The sequence below is a fragment of the Talpa europaea genome, assembly GCF_964194135.1.
Source record: "Talpa europaea genome assembly, chromosome: 8".
Taxonomy (NCBI): domain Eukaryota; kingdom Metazoa; phylum Chordata; class Mammalia; order Eulipotyphla; family Talpidae; genus Talpa; species Talpa europaea.
In genome coordinates, this window is record NC_140075.1 from 33296161 (window position 1) to 33319235 (window position 23075).

At 38.8% G+C, this 23075-nt stretch overlaps 1 protein-coding gene across 1 annotated transcript in view; it reads right to left on the bottom strand.

Annotated features, from left to right (window-relative positions):
- The window catches only part of TTBK2 (tau tubulin kinase 2), a gene marked incomplete at its 3' end in the record, with an annotated part of 82962 nt that extends 81205 nt beyond the window's left edge, over positions 1-1757 (bottom strand). The window contains exon 1 of the mRNA XM_084240529.1: positions 1674-1757. Coding sequence (XP_084096655.1) covers positions 1674-1742 — 69 coding nt within the window. The 5' untranslated portion in view covers positions 1743-1757. The remainder of the gene's footprint in view (positions 1-1673) is intronic.
- Positions 1758-23075: the final 21318 nt, after the last annotated feature.

Sequence of the window (23075 nt, forward strand, 5' to 3'; positions counted from 1 at the left end):
CCACTATGCCTCCCAAATTCTGGAGAAAGTTCACATATATATTAATTCTTATCATCAGTATAGAACAAACTTATCAGGCATAGCTTCATTTGTTACCTTTTGAAATGTCTACCAGAGAATAACCAACCTTTATTATAGCAATTAATATAGAGTTCTCACCAAAGCAATACTCATGCCTACTTATATAAAAGATTACCAATTGTTAGAACTTCCTGTACCAGTCCATAATGATAACATGGTTCTTATATTTACTCAAGTAATTTTTCAAAGCATACTTATTTGTCTAATCAGTAAAACACACTGTGCCATAGAAACACAATTTGTGTTCCTAAAGGAAGAATCTTCTTTTTTCCAATCTGTTGACAGATTAAGGAAACCACTAAAATAGCTTTGCCCAATCTGCTAATGGAACAAATATTTAGTTAACAAAAGAATGCATAACAATATATTTAAATATATCCAAAACAAAAACAGATCCTTTAGAAGGAGGTGAGATGTCCAGAAAGAGGGGTCTCAACAGGAACCAAATCAGCTGGCAACTTGATCTTGGATTTCCCACCTCCAGAACTATGATAAATATCTGTTATTCTCCCCCTTACCCCTGTCCCCCAAAAAAGAGGACAGCTGGCAGATTCAAAGTCAAGGAAGTCATCAAAAGACTATTAGAAGATGGAAAGGAGCCTAAAAAATAATAGAAACATACGTAATACCAACCAATTGGAGAACCTAGACTTCAATTGGATTTTGACACAAGCCATTAAAAATAACTTACAAAACAATCAGGAAAATGTAAGAACTGGAAAATATTAAATACAAATGAATTATTACTTTTTAGGTATAATAAAATTATTATTATATTTTAGAAAGACATCTTTATCTTTAGGGCCTCCCTGGTGGTGCAAGCAGTTGAGCAAAGTGCTGTGAAGCTTTCCACAGCTTCTGCATTGAAGGTTTGATCCCGGCCGGCCAGGGAGATATCCACATGGCACAGCAGACCTCTCCTGTCTCGCCCACTGCTCCCCTCAGCAGTGTATTTCAATCAGTCTGCCTATTCTGTTCCCCACTCTGTCTCTGGTGAATCCTCTCACCCACCCCCCCACCCCCACCTCTGGCCTGTATCCCAGTTCTTTGTTCTTTCCCTAAGTATACTTGTATTTACCTTAGTCAATAGTATTAGCTATCAGAGGTTAGGAAATTCAATACAAAAGAAATTTAGTACAAAAGAAGCAAGGATAAGAACTGGAATATGGGGCCTCCCTGATGGCACAAGGGGTTAAGACACAGCCTATGAAGCTATCTGCAGCAGCCACTGAAACATGAGTTCAATCCCCAGCCAGGAAGGTGACCCAGCAGACCTCTTCTGACTCACCTGCTGCTCCCCTCAGCAGTGTATTTCAGTCAGTCTGCCTGTTCTATTTCCCACTCTGTCTCTGGTGAATCCTCTCACACACCCCCTTCCCTCTGGCCTGTACCCTAGTTCTTGTATGCATAAATAAATAAATCTTAAAAAAAAAAGAACTGGAATATAAACCAAACTTAATCATAGGAAAATAATTACTCTAGGTATAAAATCAATGTATTATTTCAGACAAAAATCTATTTTTTATCAAGATACCAAAATATACTCCCTCATTTATGTGTTCTCTCTCCTTCTCTCCCTCATGTATACGCACCACTTTCCATCTTTCTTTGACCAGGATTCCAACACTGAGGATATCTGGCTGCTCTCCTCCTCCACTCATTGCAATTCACTGACGTGACAGAATGGCTACACAGGCATCCAGCTCCCAAGGGTGGTTTCCATTTAACCTAAAACAAAAGAAACAGCAGCAGCATATTAGGGCTAATTAACTAACTCAACATTCCAGTACCAAATAGACTATGAATCCTACCATTAACTAGGTTACTTTGCAGGAAAGAAGGCAGAAAAAAAACAAACACAAAACCCCACAAACTCAGTCCTAAAATTTGCTTGGTGCATATTTTAAAAGTACTTATAATTCCATCACAGATGCCCAGTGAAATAACTAGACATTACAAAGACATTTATACAACACCATACTATTTACAATCATTGAAATTGCTAAAGTACAGCACTAGCACAGTGTCAATGGCAGTTGACCCAGACAGGCCATTATGCTAAGTACAACATACTGCTAACAAAAGAATGGTACCTAATTTACAACAGCTTATAGTTTAATAGGTTGTAACCTAGAGATTAAAATCAGTGCTAATAAAATTTTAATGTTACATAATGCATTTAAAATGTATGGAAAATCAATATCCATAGAAAAAGTTGTGTTGATCAAACCCACTATATATTGACATTGTAAGAATGTAACGACATTAAGTTGTATACAATATTGTAAACCAGTATTACTCAATTAAAAAAAGTTTAAAGAAAAAGGAAAGTAACAGTAAAATGAACAACATACTTGTATAAAATAAAGATTCTGCAGAAAAAATATGGCCTAAAGGAAACCACATCCATAATCTAATATTATAGAACAAAGTAAAGAAAAACATTAAGACAACAAAAATCATAAATTAGAAAAGCTCTTTACTAGAGAACTAGACAACAGGAAGATACAAAAAGAAATCTAAGCAAACTCAAAAAGGACCAGAAATTAAAGAAAAAGAAATTGATGACTCAACTAGAAGAGACACATGAGAAGACACCATACAAATAAGGAAAAGGATAAAAAAAATTTTAAAATTTAAAAAATGAAAAGTAAACTTAAAAGTCAGTGATAAAGGAGCCTTGGTTGGTGGCGCAAGGTGTTAAGTCTCAGCACTATGCAGCTATCAGCAGCCACTGCAGCAGGAGTTTGATCCCAGGCCAGGGCGCTAACCCACATGGCACAGCAGACCTCTCCTGTCTCACCCACTGCTCGCCTCAGCAGTGTATTTCAGTGGATCTACCTCTCACTGAATCTCTAGTGAACCTTCTCACCCTCCACACCACTGGCCTGTACCCCAGCTCTTGCATGCATAAATAAATAAATCTTAAAACAAGTGATAAATAAAGGAAAAAGTAATTACAATATAAAATACATATTATAGAATGACCCATCCCCCTCCAAGAGAAAGAATAGCATTGAAATAGAACAAATACTAGCCATTACAAGTCAAGAAAATTTTCTGGAAATAAAAAGTCTAAATCTGCATGTTGAAATGTTATATTTCATGCATGAGAAAATAACTCTCTAGGTCAACATCAAGACACATTCTAGTAAAACTACTAGCCTTTAAAGGGGAAAAAAATCAACAGACATTTGTGCAGAAAGTCCAGATTACTTAAGGAAAGCAAATCAGACTGGTAGCAGACATTGGCAGCAATAGCTTATACCTACAGATAATGAATATATCTAAATATCCATGGAAATGGTGAGCCAAAGATGGTCTATTCTGTCAAATTAACCTTTTTTTTTAATATTTATTTATTTATTTATACAAGCACTGGGTACAGCAGAAGCACGGGAGGGTGAGAGAATTCACCAGAGCCAGAGTGGGGAGCAGAGCAGGCAGAAGGACCGAAGTACACTGCTGAGGGGAGCAGTGGGCAGCAGGAGAGGTCTGCGCGCCATGTGGGACCCTCCTCTGGTGGCCGGGGAGCAGCCGAGGAGCAGCTGGGGATCGAACCAGTGCCGCAGAAGCTGTGGGCAGCTTCGCAACCCAGCGCTCAACCGCTGCACCACTGGGGAGGCTCACTGTCAAATTAACCTTTAAGGTTAAAGGAAAGAGTGCAGAACACAGAAATCAAGGAATAGTGTTCCCATGAACTGTCCCTAGGAATAAGAAATTATGGTAGAGGATTTAGCCTAAGAGTTGGCCTGAAAAAGCCTAAAAGCAATGAAAACCCACTAGCAATTAGCATTCCTGCCTCCAGACTGTGAACTCATTTCCCACTAAAAGAAATAAGGGCTCCTTGGAGAAATGACTTATTCCAGGTCAGGTATGTGATACAATGCACTTAGGACATCTTGTCAAAGCAAAAAGCAAAAACATTGGCAAAACTACTACAATTAGGTTTTTTAAAAAAAAGACAAAAGAATTCTCAATTACCAAACATCAAAGACATAAAAACCCATGAGTTCATAATGACACTCAAAAAAGAAAAAAATCAACTTTGCTTAATTCTGGAGATTGCTAGGGCACAACAGACTATTTTGAGAATTGACAAATGAGTAGAATCAAACATATATACTGCCTCTCTTGTATTACTACAGAGAAATCAAAGAGATGATGAGCACAACTTTGTCCTTAGAGAATAATCACAGCTGATAAATACAGAAGAAATAACAGAATTAGAAAAACACCAATTAGCAATCTCTGACTAAATAATGAATCTAAGTAATGAACATCAATGTCTGCTAAACACATAAGATAAACAATAGATGAAGGATCATGTTGAGCCCACTGGTGAATCTTAACATCACTAAAAAGCAAGACAATGAAATGTTAAGTGTTTCCTGACATGACAAAGCAAAATTTTCTCAATGCCACTGTCTCTTGCCAAAAAAACAATTAAACCTAAATCTAATCCAGCTTCTTAAGTATCACTTTACAAAAATAAGGGTCTAGAGGCACAAGGTAAATGTAAACAGAAGAATGAGCAAAATCTATGATGTAGGAGATCCTAAAGGACAAAATAACCTAGTTTCTCCAACAAATATTGTCACAGAAAATAAGAAGAGTGGGGCCTCCCCCGTGGCGCAGCGGTTGAGCACTGGGTTGCAAAGCTGCCCGCAGCCTCTGCAGCGCCGGTTCGATCCCCGGCTGCTCCCCAGCCACCAGAGGAGGGTCCCACGTGGCACGCAGACCTTTCCTGCCGCCCACTGCTCCCCTCAGCAGTGTACTTCGGTCCTTCTGCCTGCTCTGCTCCCCACTCTGGCTCTGGTGAATTCTCTCACCCTCCCGCGCTTCTGCTGTACCCAGTGCTTGTATACATAAAATTAAATAAATAAATAAATCTTTAAAAAAAAAAAAAACAGAAAAGAAAAAGCGTGTACACTACAAATTGCAAGATGTAGGGCCTCCCTGGTTATGCAAGGGATTAAGCATCAGCACTATGCAGCTATCCACAGCTATGCAGCTATTGAACACAAGTTCGATCCCTGGCCAAGGAGGTGACCCACATGGCGCAGCAGACTTCTCCTGTCTTGCCTGCTGCTCCCCTCAGCAGTGTATTTCAGTCAGTCTGCCTGTTTTGCTCCCCACTCTGTTTCTAGTGAATCCTCTCACTCCCCCCCACCTCTGGCCTGTACCCCAGTTCTTATATGCATAAATAAAAACAAATCTTTTAAAGAAATGACAGAATTTTTATTATTTTTGACTGTACAATAGATATCAGATACAAATGATCTATTATTTCTAACTGTATGATGCATATGTGGGAATTCATTATACTATTTCTGTATATGTTTGTACTATTCCATAATATAAATGAAAAACAAAAGATGTATATACATTGATATGATCTTCAATCTTAACAGATAGTGCCATAATAATCACATCTCCACGACTAAAGAATTAATTTGCACTCGGGCCTCCCTAGTAGCACAGCGGGTTGAGCGCAGTACTGTGAAGCTGTCCGCAGCCTATGCAGTACGGGTTTGATCCCCGGCCAGCCAGGGAGAAACCCACATGGCAGGGCAGACTTCTCCTGCCTCGCCCACTGCTCCCCTCAGCCGTGTATTTCAGTCCATCTGCCTGTTCTGCTCCCTGCTCTGTCTCTGGTGAATCCTCTCACCCTCCTGAGCCTCTGGCCTGCACCCCAGCTATTGTATAAATTAAAAAAAAAAAAAGAATTAATTTGCACTGCTACTGCACATACCAAAAATACAATTAACTCAAAATGGATCAAAGACCTAAATATAAAGCTGGAAGGTTCTTAAAACAATCTAAAAAATGGGAGAAAATTGCAAACTATCTGATAAGAGATTAATATCCAGAATATGTAAAGAACTATAAGTCAATAATAAAAAAATAATGCAATTAATACATGAGTAAAGTCCTGAATACATATTTCTCCATAGAAGAAATACAAGTAGTCACAAGTATATGAAAAGATGCTTAACATTTCTAATCATTAGAGAAATGCAAATCAAAACCACATGAGAAATGACCACATACAATTATTACGATAAAGACTATTTTTTAAAAAAGGGTTTGTGAGGGTGTGAAGAAACTGGAACCCTGCTGGAGGTAGTAAAATGGCACAGTTACTGTGCAACAGTGTGCTGTTTCCTCAAAAATTTAAACATAATATTCTAACAATGTCAAACAATCCCACTGGAAGTATATAACCAAAAGAATTCAAAGGAGGGAATCAAATATTTGAACAGTCAAGTTTATAGAGCTATTATCACAATAGAAAAAAAGGCTGAAGCAGCCTAATGTTTCAAATACATAAATAAATTTATCAACACATGAATGAATAAAGAAAATGGTGTATGTGTAGTCACACACATATTTACACACACACACACACACACACTGGACTATTACTCCATCATAAAAAAGGACATCTTCTTACATGCTACAATATGAATGAAGCTTGAGAACATAAATTTCTGCCACACTCTGGCAAAGTCCCCAAGAGGTGGGACTCATTATTTTCTAAGAATGCTGTATTAATGAAGAAACTGTGATGTGTGCACTGCCAGAACAAACAGAACCATGAAACCTTTCACAATTTACACGGCACTGCTCTTACGGGCTGCATCCTGTTTGGGACAGTTTAGAAAATGTCTTCCCCAAGGAACTCAGTATCAGAAGGGCATGTTGTAATGGGGGGAGCACATCCCTGTCCTCGCAATATGACACCACCATGCTCACTTCCAGGACGATCACCCCAGCCTATGGTCTCTCTGCAGGGAAGACAGCCTTGTCTCTACCACAGAGCAGTCAGGTTAAGGGCAGAATATGAGGTCACTGACCACCTCCACTTAGAGGTCATAGGACCTTGGGCGAGTGATTTACTCTCCCATTATGATAAGTGAAATAAGTCAATCAAAAGAGGACTCTATGATTCCACTTATATGAGAAATAGAGTAGCCAATACATGGTAACAGCAAGCAGAGTGGTGGTTACTAGGGGCATGGGGGGGCTGTTAAATTGACACAGGATTTCAGTTTTGCAAGATGAAAAAGTTCACTGCTATGGGAAGAAAAGGGAGTTTCTTACTACAAGAGCAAACTACATAAATTATCATCTGATGCAGAAGAAACATTTTACCAACTTTATTCATGACATAAACTCTTCAAAACTAGAACAGAAGAGAATTTTCTCAACCTGAAAAGGGGCATCTAAGAAAAAAGCTTCTCAAACTGGTAGATTTAACAAAATTCCAAATGAATTCCAAGCAAAAAACTTTATATAGACAAGAGCATATTAAAATTTATGTTTACAGGCAAAGAAGCCAAAATACCTAAAACACTTTTTAAAAAAATAACAAAATTATAGGAATCATCACATGATTTTAAGACACTATATAAAGGTACAGTAATTAAGACAGTGTACTACTGACAAAGGGACACATGTATAGATAAATGGAATACAGTCCAGAAATAGCCCACACAAATGTGGTCAATTTTTAAGCTTTTTATAAATAACATTCCCTTACCATAAAATTCATTATTTTAAAGTATATGATTCAGTGGCTTGTAGAATATTCACAAGGTTGTGTAATTATCACCACTATCTAATTCCAAAACATTCTCATCATCCCCAAAAGCAACTCCAAATGTATTACTGTCATTTTCTGTTCCCTCCTTCCCTTCGCCAACCCTTGGCAACACCTAATCTCTTTTCTGTCTCTATGGTTTTGGCCTATTACAGGCCAACTGACTAAGATGTAAAAGATCACTGAATATAGAAAGGATAATTATTGAATAACGTCAGTTGGTTCTAACAGTGATGAAAAAAAATCAATTCCAGGCTGGGGTGGAGTTTGCACGTTCTCCCCAAGTATGTGTGGTTTTTCTTTAGGCATTCCGGTTTCCTCCCACAAAGATCTGCACATTATGTTCATTGGCTGTTCTAAATTATCCCAGTCTGAGTGAGTGTGGGTGTGTGTGTGAGTGCACCATGCAATGGAACTGGCATCCTGTTGAGGGGTTGGTTCTCATCTCGTGCCCTGAGCTGTCAGGATAGACTCTGGCCATCCACAACCCCGATCTGGAATTTGGAAAATTAATGAATATAAATTATTGCACTAAAACAATGAAAGTATTACATTAATTATTAACATTAAATTATTGCATTAGAACACTGTATTAGTTCTATAAAGCACAATTCATATTATAAATTTTATCTTAATATTAGAAGTGATTATTTAGGCCTCCCCTGTGGCACAGGCGGTTGAGTGCAGCGCTGTGAAGCTGTCTGCAGTCTCTGTAGGGTGGGTTCGATTCCCGGCTGGCCAGGGAGCAACCCACATGGCTCAGCAGAGCTCTCCTGTCTCGCCTGCTGCTCCCCTCAGCAGTGCTTTCAGTCTGTCTGCCTGTTCTGCTCCCCGCTCGGTCTCTGGTGAATTCTCTCACCCTCCTGTGCCTCTGATCTGTACCCCAGTTCTTGTTTAAATAAATAAAATCTTAAAAAAAATTGATTAAAAAAAAAGTGGTTATTTATTTCTATGACCCGAAATATGCCATCAGAACTTTACTCCTGTTTACATCAATGAGCCGTTGATAAAACTGCCTTTTTACATGTCATTTCACATAAAGCTACAGATTCCAAGAACCTAGTTATGATGTTAAGTGAGGATTTACTATATTTCCAACAAATGAGTGTTGGAAAAATATGACAAAAAAAAAAGAACCTCAATCTAAACCTCACATCTTAAACGAAACTGAACTCACGAAGTTATCAAAGATCTAAATATAAAGTATGAAACTTTCAGAAATAAACTGCAAACAAATCTTTGTGAAAGTTTTGGACAAGACATATAAAGCACAATTCATATAAGAAAAAAAAACTAATAAAATGAACTTCACCAAAACTAAAAATTTATTCTGTGAAAGACACTGTTAAAAAAGTAAAAAAGTGAAAAGAAACAGATGGGAAGAAAACGTTTGCAAATTGAGATATTTAATTAATGGGTTATATCCCAAATATATGGAGAACACTTAAAATTTAATAGTAAGATAACAAATGACCTAATTCATAAATGGGCAAAAGACAGACTCTTTATCAAAATGTAATTGCACCAAAGAAGACTGCAAATGAACATATGAAAAGATGTTTGATATCACCTGTCAATCTCCAAAAGTTACATATTGTATGGTTATACTTATACGACATTCTCAAAAAATCAAAACTAGGGCCTCCCCTGGTGGAGCAGGTGGTTGAGTGCCGTGCTGTGAAGCTGTTCTCAGCGTCTGCAGTGCTGGTTCGATCCCAGTCAGCCAGCGAAGGTCCCACATGGCGGGGCAGACCTCTCCTGTCTTGCCCGCTGCTCCCCTCAGCAGTGTATTTTAGTCAGTCTGCCTGTTCTGTTCCCCACTCTGTCTCTGGTGAATTCTCTCACCCTCCCGTGCATCTGGCCTGTATCCCGGTTCTTGTATAAAATAAATAAATAAATTTAAAAAAACAAAACAAAACTGTAGTGACAGAATTATCAGTCGTTGCCAAGGGTTAGAGGTGAGGTAAAGATTAAAGTGACAGTATGAGGGAGCTTGGGGGGTATGGTTTAGAGCTCTGATTAATACTTATGAATACTAGTATGAATTGTTACTACTACACTGCTACCATTATTGTAAGGGTTACATTAATTTATACACTTGCTAGAGTGATAGAACTGCATAACCAAAAAAGATCATCTACCATTATTAATTTTTTAAATAAAAAATAATTTATAGGGCCTCCCCGGTGGCGCAGCGGTTGAGCGCTGGGTTGCCAAGCTGCCTGTAGCCTCTGCAGCGCCAGTTTGATCCCCGGCCGCCAGGAGAGACTCCCACATGGCGTGCAGACCTCTCCTGCCACCCGCTGCTCCCCTCAGCAGTGTATTTCGTCAGTCTGCCTGTTCTGCTTTCCGCTCCGGCTCTGGTGAATTTTCTCACCCTCCTGCGCTTCTGACTGTACCCAGTGCTTGTATAAATAAATAAATAAATAAATCTTTTTAAAAATTTAATTTATAAAAAGGGAAAACCACAATTATCTTAAAAAGCTAGTAAAATTGTCTTCCTTTCCAACTGTGTGTCTGAAGTCCATGTTTTCTTCATATGCTTCAACCAAAGCAACACATTGCAACAGAAGGAGTATAGAAATATGAGAATCCAGCTGTCTTCTATCAGACCAGACATTAAAGGGACTTGAAAAAATGTAAAGTAGCGTCATTTTGGAAATAGTTTTGGAACATTGTTAGATGCAACTGTTTTACTAATTTAAAATAAACATAAATACTTGTTTTAATTGCAATATAGTAAATATCATTAGACATAAATTCATGCTGGAAAAACCAAAAATCTTCATAGTGTCTTCAATAAATTTTAAGATTGATAAGCAATCCTAAGACCAAAGAGTTTCAGAATGGCTAAATTATGTTATAGATATCTATTTTTTAATTCATTTTTTCTATTAATAATCTTGATTTGCGGTATACAAAATCATTTGCATGAGTAAGCACTTTCTTAAATTCTACAGTCTAAGCTTTTACTAATCATTCTTTACATAAACATTAGATGAATACCCTGTCAAAGGTACAAACACAAAGATTAATACGTCATGATCCTAGCCTTCAGAAAAAGATCAGAAAAAAGACGGACCTCCTGGGAAACCTGACACACTAAGTTAAGAAAGATCAATCCTTAGTCAGAGGTTGAGCCAAAAGGAAAGTACACCATCATTAACTACCTGGTCTTAGAAACACAACGAAACATTCATGTATTTTTGTTTATTGAGAGCATACTATATATGCTAAGCATTGTTCTTTAGCATAAATCCACAAGGGAAAACTACACAGGAGAACTGATGTAACATAATAACACAAGCTTGCAAGATGCACAAGAAGTAACTGATGTACTGAATCTGAGAAAGCTGAATCCACAACAGTGGTGGTGAAGGCCAATAAGTTATATGATTTATACCACAAATTCCCCAAAATCTTAGTAATTGGCATTATCAGATGTTTCTGGAAGTGGAAATAAAAGAACAAAAATCAGAGGAATGGATTGAATATGTGCTAAGATGTTGAAACCCAAAATCCTCTCACCTACTCCAAACCTAAATCACTGCCCTTTCCCCACTATAGAAAAATGATCCACAGAAAAAAAGTAAAATACAGGATCTCTGGATTGGCATATGAGAGGTATCACTGAGGGGTGAGTACCATACCAAAAAGAAGAGAATTAAGTGAAATATAACTTAATGAATATGCATGTCTCCGTTTTCCTCCCCTTTCTCTGCTATCCTGGGGAAAAGATGGGAAGAGTCAGTCAACAAAATAACCCTACATAAAAACTACAGTTAAAACACACACAGGGCCTCCCTGGTGGCATGGGATAAAGACAGCACTATCAAGCTATTGGCAGGCACTGCAGCACAAATTCTATCCCCCGCTGTCCAGGGAGCAACCCAGATGGCGCAGCAGACCTCTCCTGACTTGCCCACTGCTCCCCTCCACAGTGTACTTCAGTAGACCCGCCTGCTCTGCTCCCCATTCTCTCTGGTGACTCCTCTCACCCCACACACCTCTGGCCTGTACCCAGTTCTTGTATGCATAAATAAATATTTAAACACACACACACACAAATAGTTTCCAACTAGCCCCTTCACTCTTATAGATAACTAACAATAACCAAAATTGAGGGAAACAATGAAATAGAGGCCAAAAACAAGCAAAAACTTTTTTAAAAGCTAAAATGAAACCAGCTACATAAAAATAAAACTTTTAAAAAATTATCATTGATATTCTGGGCCTCCCTGGTGACGGTGGCGCAGCAGGTTGAGTGCCGCACTGTGAAGCTGTCCGCAGCCTCTGCAGTCCAGGTTCAATTCCTGGCCGGCCAGGGAGAAACCCACATGGTGGGGCAGACCTCTCCTGACTTGCCCGCTGCTCCCCTCAGCAGTGTGTTTCAGTCATTCTGCCTGTTCTGTTCCCCGCTGTCTCTGGTGGATCCTCTCACACTCCTGCGCCTCTGACCTGTACCCCAGTTCTTGTATAAATACATCATTTAAAAAAAAAAGTAAAAAAAATTATCATTGATATTCTAAGATGGATATTATATCTGTAAATCAAAAACTAAATGATTCAGGCCTCCCTGGTGGCGCAACGGTTTAGGACACAACTTATGAAGCTATCTGCAGCAGCTGCAGCCCAAGTTCAATCCCCGGCCAGGTAGCTACTCACATGGCGCAGCAGACCTCTCCTGACTCGCCTGCTGCTCCCCTCAGCAGTGTATTTCAGTCCATCTGCCTCTTCTGTTCCCCACTCCCTCTCTGGTGAATCCTCTCACCACCCACCCACCCATATCTCTGGCCTGTACCCCTGTTCTTGTATGCATAAATGAATCTTAAAAAAAAAAACCTAAATGATACATACAAACAGAAGAGCACATAAAAGAGACAACAAAAATAAGAAAAAAGTTATAATCAGAGGACTTGTCATAAAGGCTCAACATCAGAATACTAAGTTATAGAAACACGAAATTCAACAGCAAAAATCCTACACAATTTGATTAAAAATGAACCAAAGATCTGAATAGACACTTTTCCAAAGAAGATATACAGATAACCAACTGGTACATCAAAAGATGTTCAACATCACTTGCTCAATCATCAAGGAAATGCACATCAAAATCATAGTAAGACAGCACCTCACACTTGTTAAAATGGCTATTATGAAAAAGATAAGAAGTAACAAGTATTGAAAAGAATGCAGAGAAAAAGAGAATCCTTCCACACTGTTGGCTGTAACATAAATTAGCGTAGCCACTATGGAAAACAGTATGGGGTTTCATCAAAAAACGAAAAATACAACTAACACAAGACCCAGCAATTCCACTTCTGAATATTTATCCATAGCAAACTTTTAAAACTCTAACTTGAAAGATATATACACCCTCATGTTCATCACAGCATTATTTATAATAGCCAAGATATGGAAACAACCTAAGTGTCCATCAATAGATGGAGAAAACGTGATTTGTATGCATATATGTGTGTACGCATGCATGCACACACACAGAGAAATACTATTCAAGGATAATAAAGAATAGTATCTTGCCATTTGCAAAACACATAGATGAACCTCAAGGGTATCATTATACTAAATGAAATAAGCCAGAGCAAGAAAGACAAATACTGTATGATCTCACTTGTACATGAAATCTTAAAACAAAAACAAAAAAAGACACAAAGAACAGATTGGTGGCTGGTAGAGGTAGGGGGTAGGGACTTAGAGAAATAGATGAAAGGGATAGAAAAGGTAGAAACCTTTTATTTATTTACTTATAAGATAAATAATCCTGGTGATGTACAGCATAGTGACTATAGTTAATAGTGCTATCTTACTAATTATAATAAAGTAAAAATTAAAATCAACAGACAACTATAAACCAGAGACACACTACAGGGGGGTAGAAGGGAGCAGGATCAAAATAAGAGGGGTAGGAATTTTATGGGGACGATAACCAAGATGAAAATGCATACATTATACAAAAATGAAAAATTATGTAAAAAATATATACGATAAATTTTTAAAAATTTTAAAAATAGTGCTGTCTTACATATTTGAAAGTTGTTAAGAGGATATATCTTAAAAATTCTCATGAGAAGAAAAAAGATTATAATTATATAAGGGGATAGATCCTAATTATGGTGATCATTTTATAAGGTATACAAAATTAAATAACATACATCTGAAATATAAAGTTACATGTAAATTATATATACCTCAATTTAAATAAAATTACAGAAGAAGTAAATATAAGTAAAGAAATCATCAAAGTAACTCAAGAAATTTTCCTAATTTCAAATATCCAGTTTTCTGATTGCTTAGGTATAACAACTACCCAGTATAAGAGACCCATACCAAAACACCTCAGAGACTTTCAGATTCAGGAACATAGAGAAGACCACCTAAGATTTGAGAGAGAAAGAAAAAAAGATTTCATACAAAAAAGTCAGGATGATGGCAGGCTTCTCAACAGCAAGACTTGATGTGAGAAAACAGCAAGACAGCATCTTAAACATTCTGAGGGAAAATTGATTCCAACCTAGAATTCTGTTCTCAGCCAAAATCTCACTCAAGCATGAAGGTAAACATATTTTCAGACATCTATGGTCTTTAAATTTTTATTTTCTATATCCTTTCTCAGAATGCTAATAGAGAGTATGTTCCATCAAAACAAGAATACAAGTAAGAAACCTACTAAATCAATACAAGAGATGAAAGAAATACCCTAAATAATGGTAGAAGAAAATTTCAAGTGGAAAGCTATACATTTGGGCAAACAGACCATTTGAATAGTCTTCCAGACTACAGGTTAGAAGATACTAGGATAAATTTCTCAAAGATGATGACATTGATAGAATACTTAGATGAACCTGAATACATAAGAGTAGATTTATACAAGTGATAGAAATCTTCGGATTGAATTAAGAGATTAGGAAACAAACCAACATGCACACACATTAGTTATAATTTCAGAAAAAATAAACACTAGTGTAAAAAAGAAAAGGCATATCCACTTCTATATAGATATAGATATAAATTTCTTGGCTTAAGAGGGGACTGTGGTGATGGTACATGGGTGCATTGATGAAGGAAATTCTATGGTTGAAGGAAATTCTACACCTGAGGGGGTGGGGGAAAGCAAATATTGTTTAAAAATGAACAAGGACGTAAAAAATTTAAAAAAAAAAAAAGGAAAGCAAAAAAAGCATCTGAGGGGAAATCAAATATTGCACAAAAAGGAACAATGATGTAAAAAAATAAATAAATGGGGCCTCCCTGGTGGCACAAGGAGTTAGTTAAGCACTGCACTTCGCAGCAATTTGCAGCCTCTGCAGCATGAGTTCGATCCCCCAGCCAGCCAGGGAGCAACCCACATGGCGCAGCAGACCTCTCTGACTCGCCTGCTGCTCCCCTCAGCAGTGTACTTTGGTCAATCTGCCTGTTCTGTTCCCCACTCTTGTCTCTGGTGAATCCTCTCACCCCCCACCATCTCTGGCCTGTACCCCAGCTCTTGTATGCATAAATAAATCAATATTAAATATAAAAAAATTTTTTCAAAGAAAAATAAAAATAATAAATTTCATGGCTTAGATAAGAAAAGCATTTACAGTCATAAAAAAACCTCAAAATTGCCCTAAACAGAATTAAATTATTACATTCTTGGAAAAAAAAACGTAGAAATAGGCAGAGAAAAAGTTACACCCTCATCTTCCACAGTGGACAGCCAACAGACAATAACTAAAATTTAAAACTTTATCAGTGGGCCTCCCTTGGTGGCGCAGCAGTTGAGTGCTGGGCTGCAAAGCTGTCTGCAGCCTCTGCAGCACTGGTTCGATCCCCGGCCACCTGCAAGGGTCCCATATGGCACGACAGACTTCTCCTGCCGTGCCCGCTGCTCCCCTCAGCAGTGTATTTTTTCGTCAGTCTGCCTGTTCTGTTCCCCTCTCTGGCTCTAGTGAATTCTCTCACCCTCCGGTGCTTCTGATTGTACCCAGTGCTTGTATAAATAAATAAATCTTTAAAAAAATTAATAAAAATAAAAATTTATCAGTAGCAATATACACAAGTTAATTTGGAATATGAAAGTAAACACCAAAAGAAATAGCAAAGAGTATTAAAAGTGAGTACTTCTGGGCCTCCCTGGTGGCGCAGCGGTTGAGAGCTGAGTTGTGAAGCTGCCCGCAGCTTCTGCAGCACCGGTTCGATCCCCCTCGGTCCTTCTGCCTGCTCTGCTCCCCGCTCTGGCTCTGGTGAATTCTCTCACCCTCCCGCGTACTGACTGTACCCAGTGCTTGTATAAATAAATAAATAAATCTTTTTTTAAAAAAAGTGAGTACTTCTGCAGAGTGTGAAATGGAGCAGAGTGGGGAGGCCAAAAGACTGTTCTTTTCTATGAAAATATTACACTCAACCAACTTATTTAAGTTATGGGCACTTTTTTTTTAAAGATTTATTTTATGCATACAAGCTGGGGTGTAGGCCAGAGGCGCGGAGAGTGAGAGGATTCACCAGAGACAGAGTGGAGAGCAGCACAGGTAGATCTACTGATATATACTGCTGAGCAGTGGGCAAGACAGGAGAGGTCAGCTGTGCCATGTGGGTTAGCAACTTGGCTAGGGATCGAACTCATGCTGCAGTAGCTGCTGATAGCTTTATAGCACTGAGAATTAACTCCTTGTGCCACCACCAGATATAGGGTGAACAGCGGTGCCTGGTGAGGACACAGAAGTTCTGTGCTTTTACCCTGTACCTTGCCCTATCCATCTCTTCCATCTTCCTGTTCCTGAATTATATATATAGATGTATCCTTTGAGATAAACTGGTGACATACAAATACCTGAAATGTAGAAGTGAAACTCATGCTAAAATCAAAAGGAAGGAGACTGATGATTAGCTCTGCGTGGGTTTTTACAGCGTGGTGATCCATTTGATGTCTCCAGAAACCAGAGAACCCTATGAATTAGAGAAATTATGAACCCTACGTTTTCATGATGACCAGTTAATTCACGTAGCACCTGAGACAATACCTGAAGACTTCATTCTTGAAACAAAAGATGACTCTATCCCCAGACTCCAGTGAAGTTCAAATGTGAATAAAATGATGTGAACTGTGTTAGGTCATTAAGAAAAAAAAAAGAAAAAGACCAGCACATTACATTACTCTCTCTGAATCAACTCATTATCTATTAATACAAAAAAGGGATAACAGGGCCTCCCCAGAGGCGCAGCAGGTTGAGCGCAGCACTGTGAAGCTGTCCGCATCGCCTGCGGTGCCGGTTCGATTCCCGGCTGGCCAGAGATTCCCACATGTCGAGGCAGATCTCACCTCTAGCACCTGCTGCTCCCCTCAGCAGTGCTTTTAGTCTGTCTGCCTGTTCTGCTCCCTGCTTTGTCTCTGGTGAATCCTCTCACCCTCCCATGACTCTGGCCTGTACCCCGGTTCATTTTTTTTTTTTAAAATAATAAATTTTATTTTTATATTCCCCCATACAACTGCACATGCCCCATTCTGACCCCAATCCCTCCCCTCCCGGCCCCCACCCCCCAAAAAGTGTCTCTGGTTCATAGTTTTTTGTTGATTTTGATTTTCACTTTCTTATAGTTATTCATTTTCCTGATCCCTTATTTAAGTTTTCTAGATTCCTGCTATGAGTGAGACCATCCGGTATTTTTCTTTTTCTTTTTGGCTTATTTCACTGAGCATGATCCCTTCCAGTGCCATCCATGTTGCTGCAAATTGCATGTGTTTATCTTTTTTGAATGCTGAGTAATATTCCATGGTATATATGTACCACATCTTGATCCAGTCATCTATTTTTGGGCATTTGGGCTGTTTCCAAAGCTTAGCTATTGTAAACAGTGCTGCTATAAACATAGGGGTGCAGGTGTTCTTTGGAATTGATGTTTCTGTGTCCTTTGTGTACCCCGGTTCTTGTATAAAAAAAAATCTTTTTTAAAAAAAAAGGGATAACAAGGGTATCTAAGGATTAAAAATGATAAAACATATGTAAGTATTTATTGGTCACTTTGTCTGACACACTGTCTATGCTCAATAAATGGTAGTAATTTCTCAGAATTTCATTTTGCATGCTTCTTAATCAATAGAAATAATCATATTCCCAGAAATAACAGTCTGAAACAAGCTGTTGATGAAAGAAAATTATTATGTTTGCACGGATGCCTGCAACTACTACTATTATACAACTACTTATTCATATAAAAATGCTGGAAGAGGGGCCTGGTGGCACACACCTGCACCCCAGTTCTTGTATGCATAATTTAGTAAATCTTAAAAATGCTGTAAGAGAAATTACAACTATGATCACAAATTAAATTATAGTATTTGATTTGTTATAATTTTGCTTTTAAAGTTAATAGAAAAATTAGTTGATCAAAAAAGGAGTAAAAATAAACCAATGCCGCCTACTACTGCTATGTTAAGGAAATTATAAATTAACTCCCAAATGTGTTTTGACTTGAAGCAAATTTTGAGGATCCACCTACATAAAAGAAGGAAGCATTATAGTGAATATCAAGGAAGAAATAATTTAAAAATAAAAAAATTGAACACACACACACACTGATGGTAGAAGTGTGCTTTGGAAAATAGTTCTGTAGTGTATTATAAAATGAAGGTGAAGATCTGTACACCTGTAAATCAGCAACTCTTTTTCTAAGGAACATTTACGAGAATGTTCATAGACACACTCTCCAAAACGTCAAATACTGGAAACCCAAATGTCGAGCAAAAGAATGGATAAATTAGGGACTCCCCGGTGGTGCAGCAGGATGAGCACCGCACTGTGAAGCTGTCCACAGCCTCCACAGCATGGGTTCGATTCCCGGCCAGGGAGATACCTACATGGTGCAGCAGACCTCTCCTTTCTTGCTTGCTGCTACCCTCAGCAGTGTCTTTGGTCTGTCTGCCTATTCTGCTCCCCACTCTGTCTCTGGTGAATCCTCTCACCCTCCCACACCTCTGGCCTGTACCCCAGTTCTTGTATAAATAAAAAAAATGGGTAAATTATAGAATATACATAATGTACATAGTATAGTACACATAGTGTAGGAAAATTGTTAGTTTCCTACTTCTGTCATAACAAATCACCACAAATCACCACAAATTTAGTAGTAAAGCAACACAAAAGTAAATCTCACAATTCTAGAATCTGAAGTCCAGACTTCCACTGGGGCTGAAACCAAGGTGTCAGCAATACCATGTTCCTCTAGAAGCCCTAGGAAGAGACTTTGCTTCCTCGTCTATTCCGGCTTCTAAAAGCTGCTCGCATTCTTTGGCTCATAGCTCCATCCTCCATCTTCAAAGCCAGTAGTGACTGAAGCACCTTTAAATTTCTCTCTCTGACTGCTGCTTCCATCATCAAAAAATACACATGGCTCCCTCTTATAAGGGCCTGTGGTTAAGTTGATTCCACCTGGATAATAAAGGATTACCTTCCCATCTCAAGATCCTTACCTTAATCACATCTGTAAAGTTCCTTCATCACTTAAGTTAATATATTCATAGGTTTTAGGGATTAGCACTTGAATATCTTTGGGGAACCACTATTCTACCTACCACAATAACTGTACTAAAATGAAAATGAAGAAACTACTACTACACTTAACTATATGAATGAATCTCACAAACAACATTGAAAAAAATCAAGAAAAGCATACACACAACTGAAGCCAGATGCAGAATAGCTTAGGCAACAACTATCTAGCAATGTGATGGACAGCAGAGACAATACCATCCATGCAATAGTGAAAAATCAGTTAACCTGTGAGTTGAGCATGTGGCAGAAATCTAAGGTCAGAGTAAAGAAACAAGCTTAGAAGTAAGCACATACACAATTCATAATATCCTATAACTTTCTCGAGGTCAAGAGCAGAATTTTACTCATCTTTGTATTCTTAGTATGTAGCATTATACCTACCACAGAACAATCTTTTAATAAATATTTGATGAATAAAATGTCTTTCACCTCCTGTACAGATGAATGAAGCTTACTAGTCCTCATGCAAATAACTGATGAGAGTTGATTTGAAAATACATGTATAACCATTCAGCAAAGTTTTATCAATATGTAGAGGAACAGAAAGAATTATCATGCAGGGCCTCCCCAGTGGCACAGTGGGTTGAGCGCAGCGCTGTGACACTGTCTGCAGCCTCTGCAGCGCAGGTTCGATTCCCTTCCCAGCCAGCCAGGGAGATACCCACATGGTGCAGCAGACCTCTCCTGTCTTGCCCACTGCTCCCCCTCAGCAGTGTTTCTGTCATTCTGCCTGTTCTGCTCCCGGCTCTGTCTCTGGTGAATTCTTTCACCCTCCCATGACTCTGGCCTGTACCCCAGTTCTTGTATAAATAAATAAACCTTTGGGCCTCCCCGTGGCACAGTGGTTGAGCGCTGGGTTGCGAAGCTGCCCGCAGCCTCTGTGGCGCCGGTTTGATCCCCGGCTGCTCCCCGGCCACTGAAGGAGGGTCCCGCATGGCGCGCAGACCTCTCCTGCCGCCCGCTGCTCCCCTCAGCAGTGTACTTCGGTCCTTCTGCCTGCTCTGCTCCCCGCTCTGGCTCAGGTGAATTCTCTCACCCTCCCGCGCTTCTGACTGTACCCAGTGCATGTATAAAAAAACAAACAAATAAATAAATAAAACATGCCTTAATAAAAAAATAATAATAATAAATAAATAAATAAACCTTTAAAAAAAAGTATCATACATACATAGTTTTGCCCTCAATTAAGTTGACCATTAAGGGAAGAAGGAAAGTTAAACAATCATTTCCAGCTAAAATAGGATACACTGTACAAAAACAAACTAATAGTAAATATAAAAGGTAAACAATGTAAACAGTTAATCAACATCAAGTTGCAAGGATCAAATACATATGACAATCAGAACTGAGAGAGGTTAACAAGGGTTAAGATGATCGTTACAATGTTGCACATAGGAGGTAGCTAGGATTTGATAGTCTGCACAATAGCCACAAATTCCTCTCATTCCCATATATACATCTCTTTACAATATGAAGTTGCTGCATCTCCCAATAAGTGATAAGAGCTTCTTTCTCCATTTCAGCAACTGGGTTTTGCCCTGTGACTTGCTTTGACCAATGGAACATTAACAAACATGCACCAAAAGTTTAAAAAGCACACATGCACTGGTCCTATCCTCTTTTACTGGTTTTGGAATTCTGACTGTAAAGAAACCAAGCTAGATAGGTAACTGCCTCACCTATGAAAGCTCAAAGTTCAAAAGAAGAACCACTCAGCTGTGCCCAAACTGCAAACCCACATAACAGTTAACTAATAACTACTATTTAATCTCAGTTTTTGTAGGATGGTTTGTTTCAAGGCAAAAAGCTAACTGAGAATGTAAGCAAAGGCACAGAAGAAGAAATGAGGACAAAGTACAAGTGCATGAGAAAATGAATATACAGATTAGTCTAGATGGAAAAGAACTGACTTAGAGAGGCCTGAGGAAAACTGAATTCAGGCTATAAAAATCAGGATGGGGCCTCCCCAGTGGCACAGTGGTTGAGCGCTGGGTTGTGAAGCTGCCCGCAGCCTCTGCAGCGCCGGTTTGATCCCCGGCTGCTCCCTGGCCACTGGAGGAGGGTCCCACATGGCGCGCAGACCTCTCCTGCCACTCGCTGCTCCCCTCAGCAGTGTACTTCACTCCTTCTGCCTGCTCTGCTCCCAGCTCTGGCTCTGGTTAATTCTCTCACCCTCCCGTGCTTCTGACTGTACCCAGTGCTTGTATAAATCAATCAATCAATCAATCAATCTTAAAAAAAAATCAGGATGGACTTCATTAAGTTTCAATAGACAAGAGGAAGTCACTGAAGGACCTCAGAGCATGGGACGATATAAGGCAAATCTAAGGAAGTTCAGTAATTACTATTACCTAGACAGACTGATGTAATAAGACCATCCTACACTTGGGGAGGAGGCTAGATAGTTCACTAAATAAAAAGCAGTATGGTTTTATACATGCCATATATAGTTTATGCTAATATTCTTTTCAATAGGAAAATTATTTTAACCTACAATTTTAATCTCAAGGGGAGAAGTGCTAGAATTAATCATCAGAAGAGCTTATGACGTGTTTAAACGGGAAGGAAAATATTTCTGAAGTAAATGTGGGCACAGAGTGAATACACAGATTTCTAGTGACAGCATGACTGAAATATGACTTCTTTTTGCTTGAGATTTTAATATACACAAAACCAGTTCAGTTCCTGATCACACTAGAGTAACAGGGATCTGATTTACTCTCCCACCTTAACTAGAAAAATAAACAAAATATATGAAACAATAGATTTTAGACACTGTACACCAGTCATTCCAGGACAGGAATCCATGAGGGAAAGGATCAGTTAAACTTTACAAATGTCCCCATCTGACTGCCTGAAGTTTCTGGGCCACAGCCTAAGAATGTAGAACCCAAAGAAAGTTGAATAAACATAAACCAGAGATTGGGAGAGGAGCGTCCTATACAAGAAGAAGCTCTAGGTATCTAGAGAGGATTTGTCTTGAGATTGGCTGAGTACTTATCCATGCACTATGTAAAGAAATGATAAAGGCCAGGGAAATTACTACTGAAAAGGGACAGGCAGAATAATCACTGATGCTCATACAAGTTGTGAGTAGTTTGTCTAGCCACCAAACAAAAAAAAAGGTCTTTTTTTCACTAAAAAGACCTCCAAACATCCAAGGCCTTCAGTGCCTCAAACTACTTTCAAATAACTATATCCCAGAATAAAAAACTATATCCCAAAAATATTTACAGGAATACCCAAAAACTCAACATATAACAATGAAAAATCACACACTGTCTGGCACCCAATCAGAAATTACCAGGGATGCAAAGGATAAATACTAATCAATAAAAAGAGACTCAGAAATGGTACAGATGACAGAACTGCTAGGCGAGGACTTTAAAACAGCTATTACAGGGTCTCTCTAGTGGCTAAGTGTCAGCACTATCACCTCTATGACCTGAGTTCAATCCCCGGCTGGGGAATTGACCCACATATGGTGCAGCTCTCCTGTCTCGCCTGCTGCTCCCCTCAGCAGTGTATTCCAGTACATCCACCTGTGCTGTTGTTCCCCACTCTGCCTCTGGTGAATCCTCTCACTACCCCCACCACCACCACCACCGCCACCTGCACCTTTGGCCTACACCCCAGTTCTTCTACGCAAAAACAAAAATTTTAATTTAAACCAAAAAAACCCAAGCATTATAAATTTATTAAATATATTCAGAAATTAGAGAAAAATATAAGCATGGGAAAAGAAACGGCATATTTCGAAATATGCCAGAACTTCCAGATATGTAAAGTATATACATGGCATAAAAATACACTAGAAAAAATACACTGGGTGGGACTAA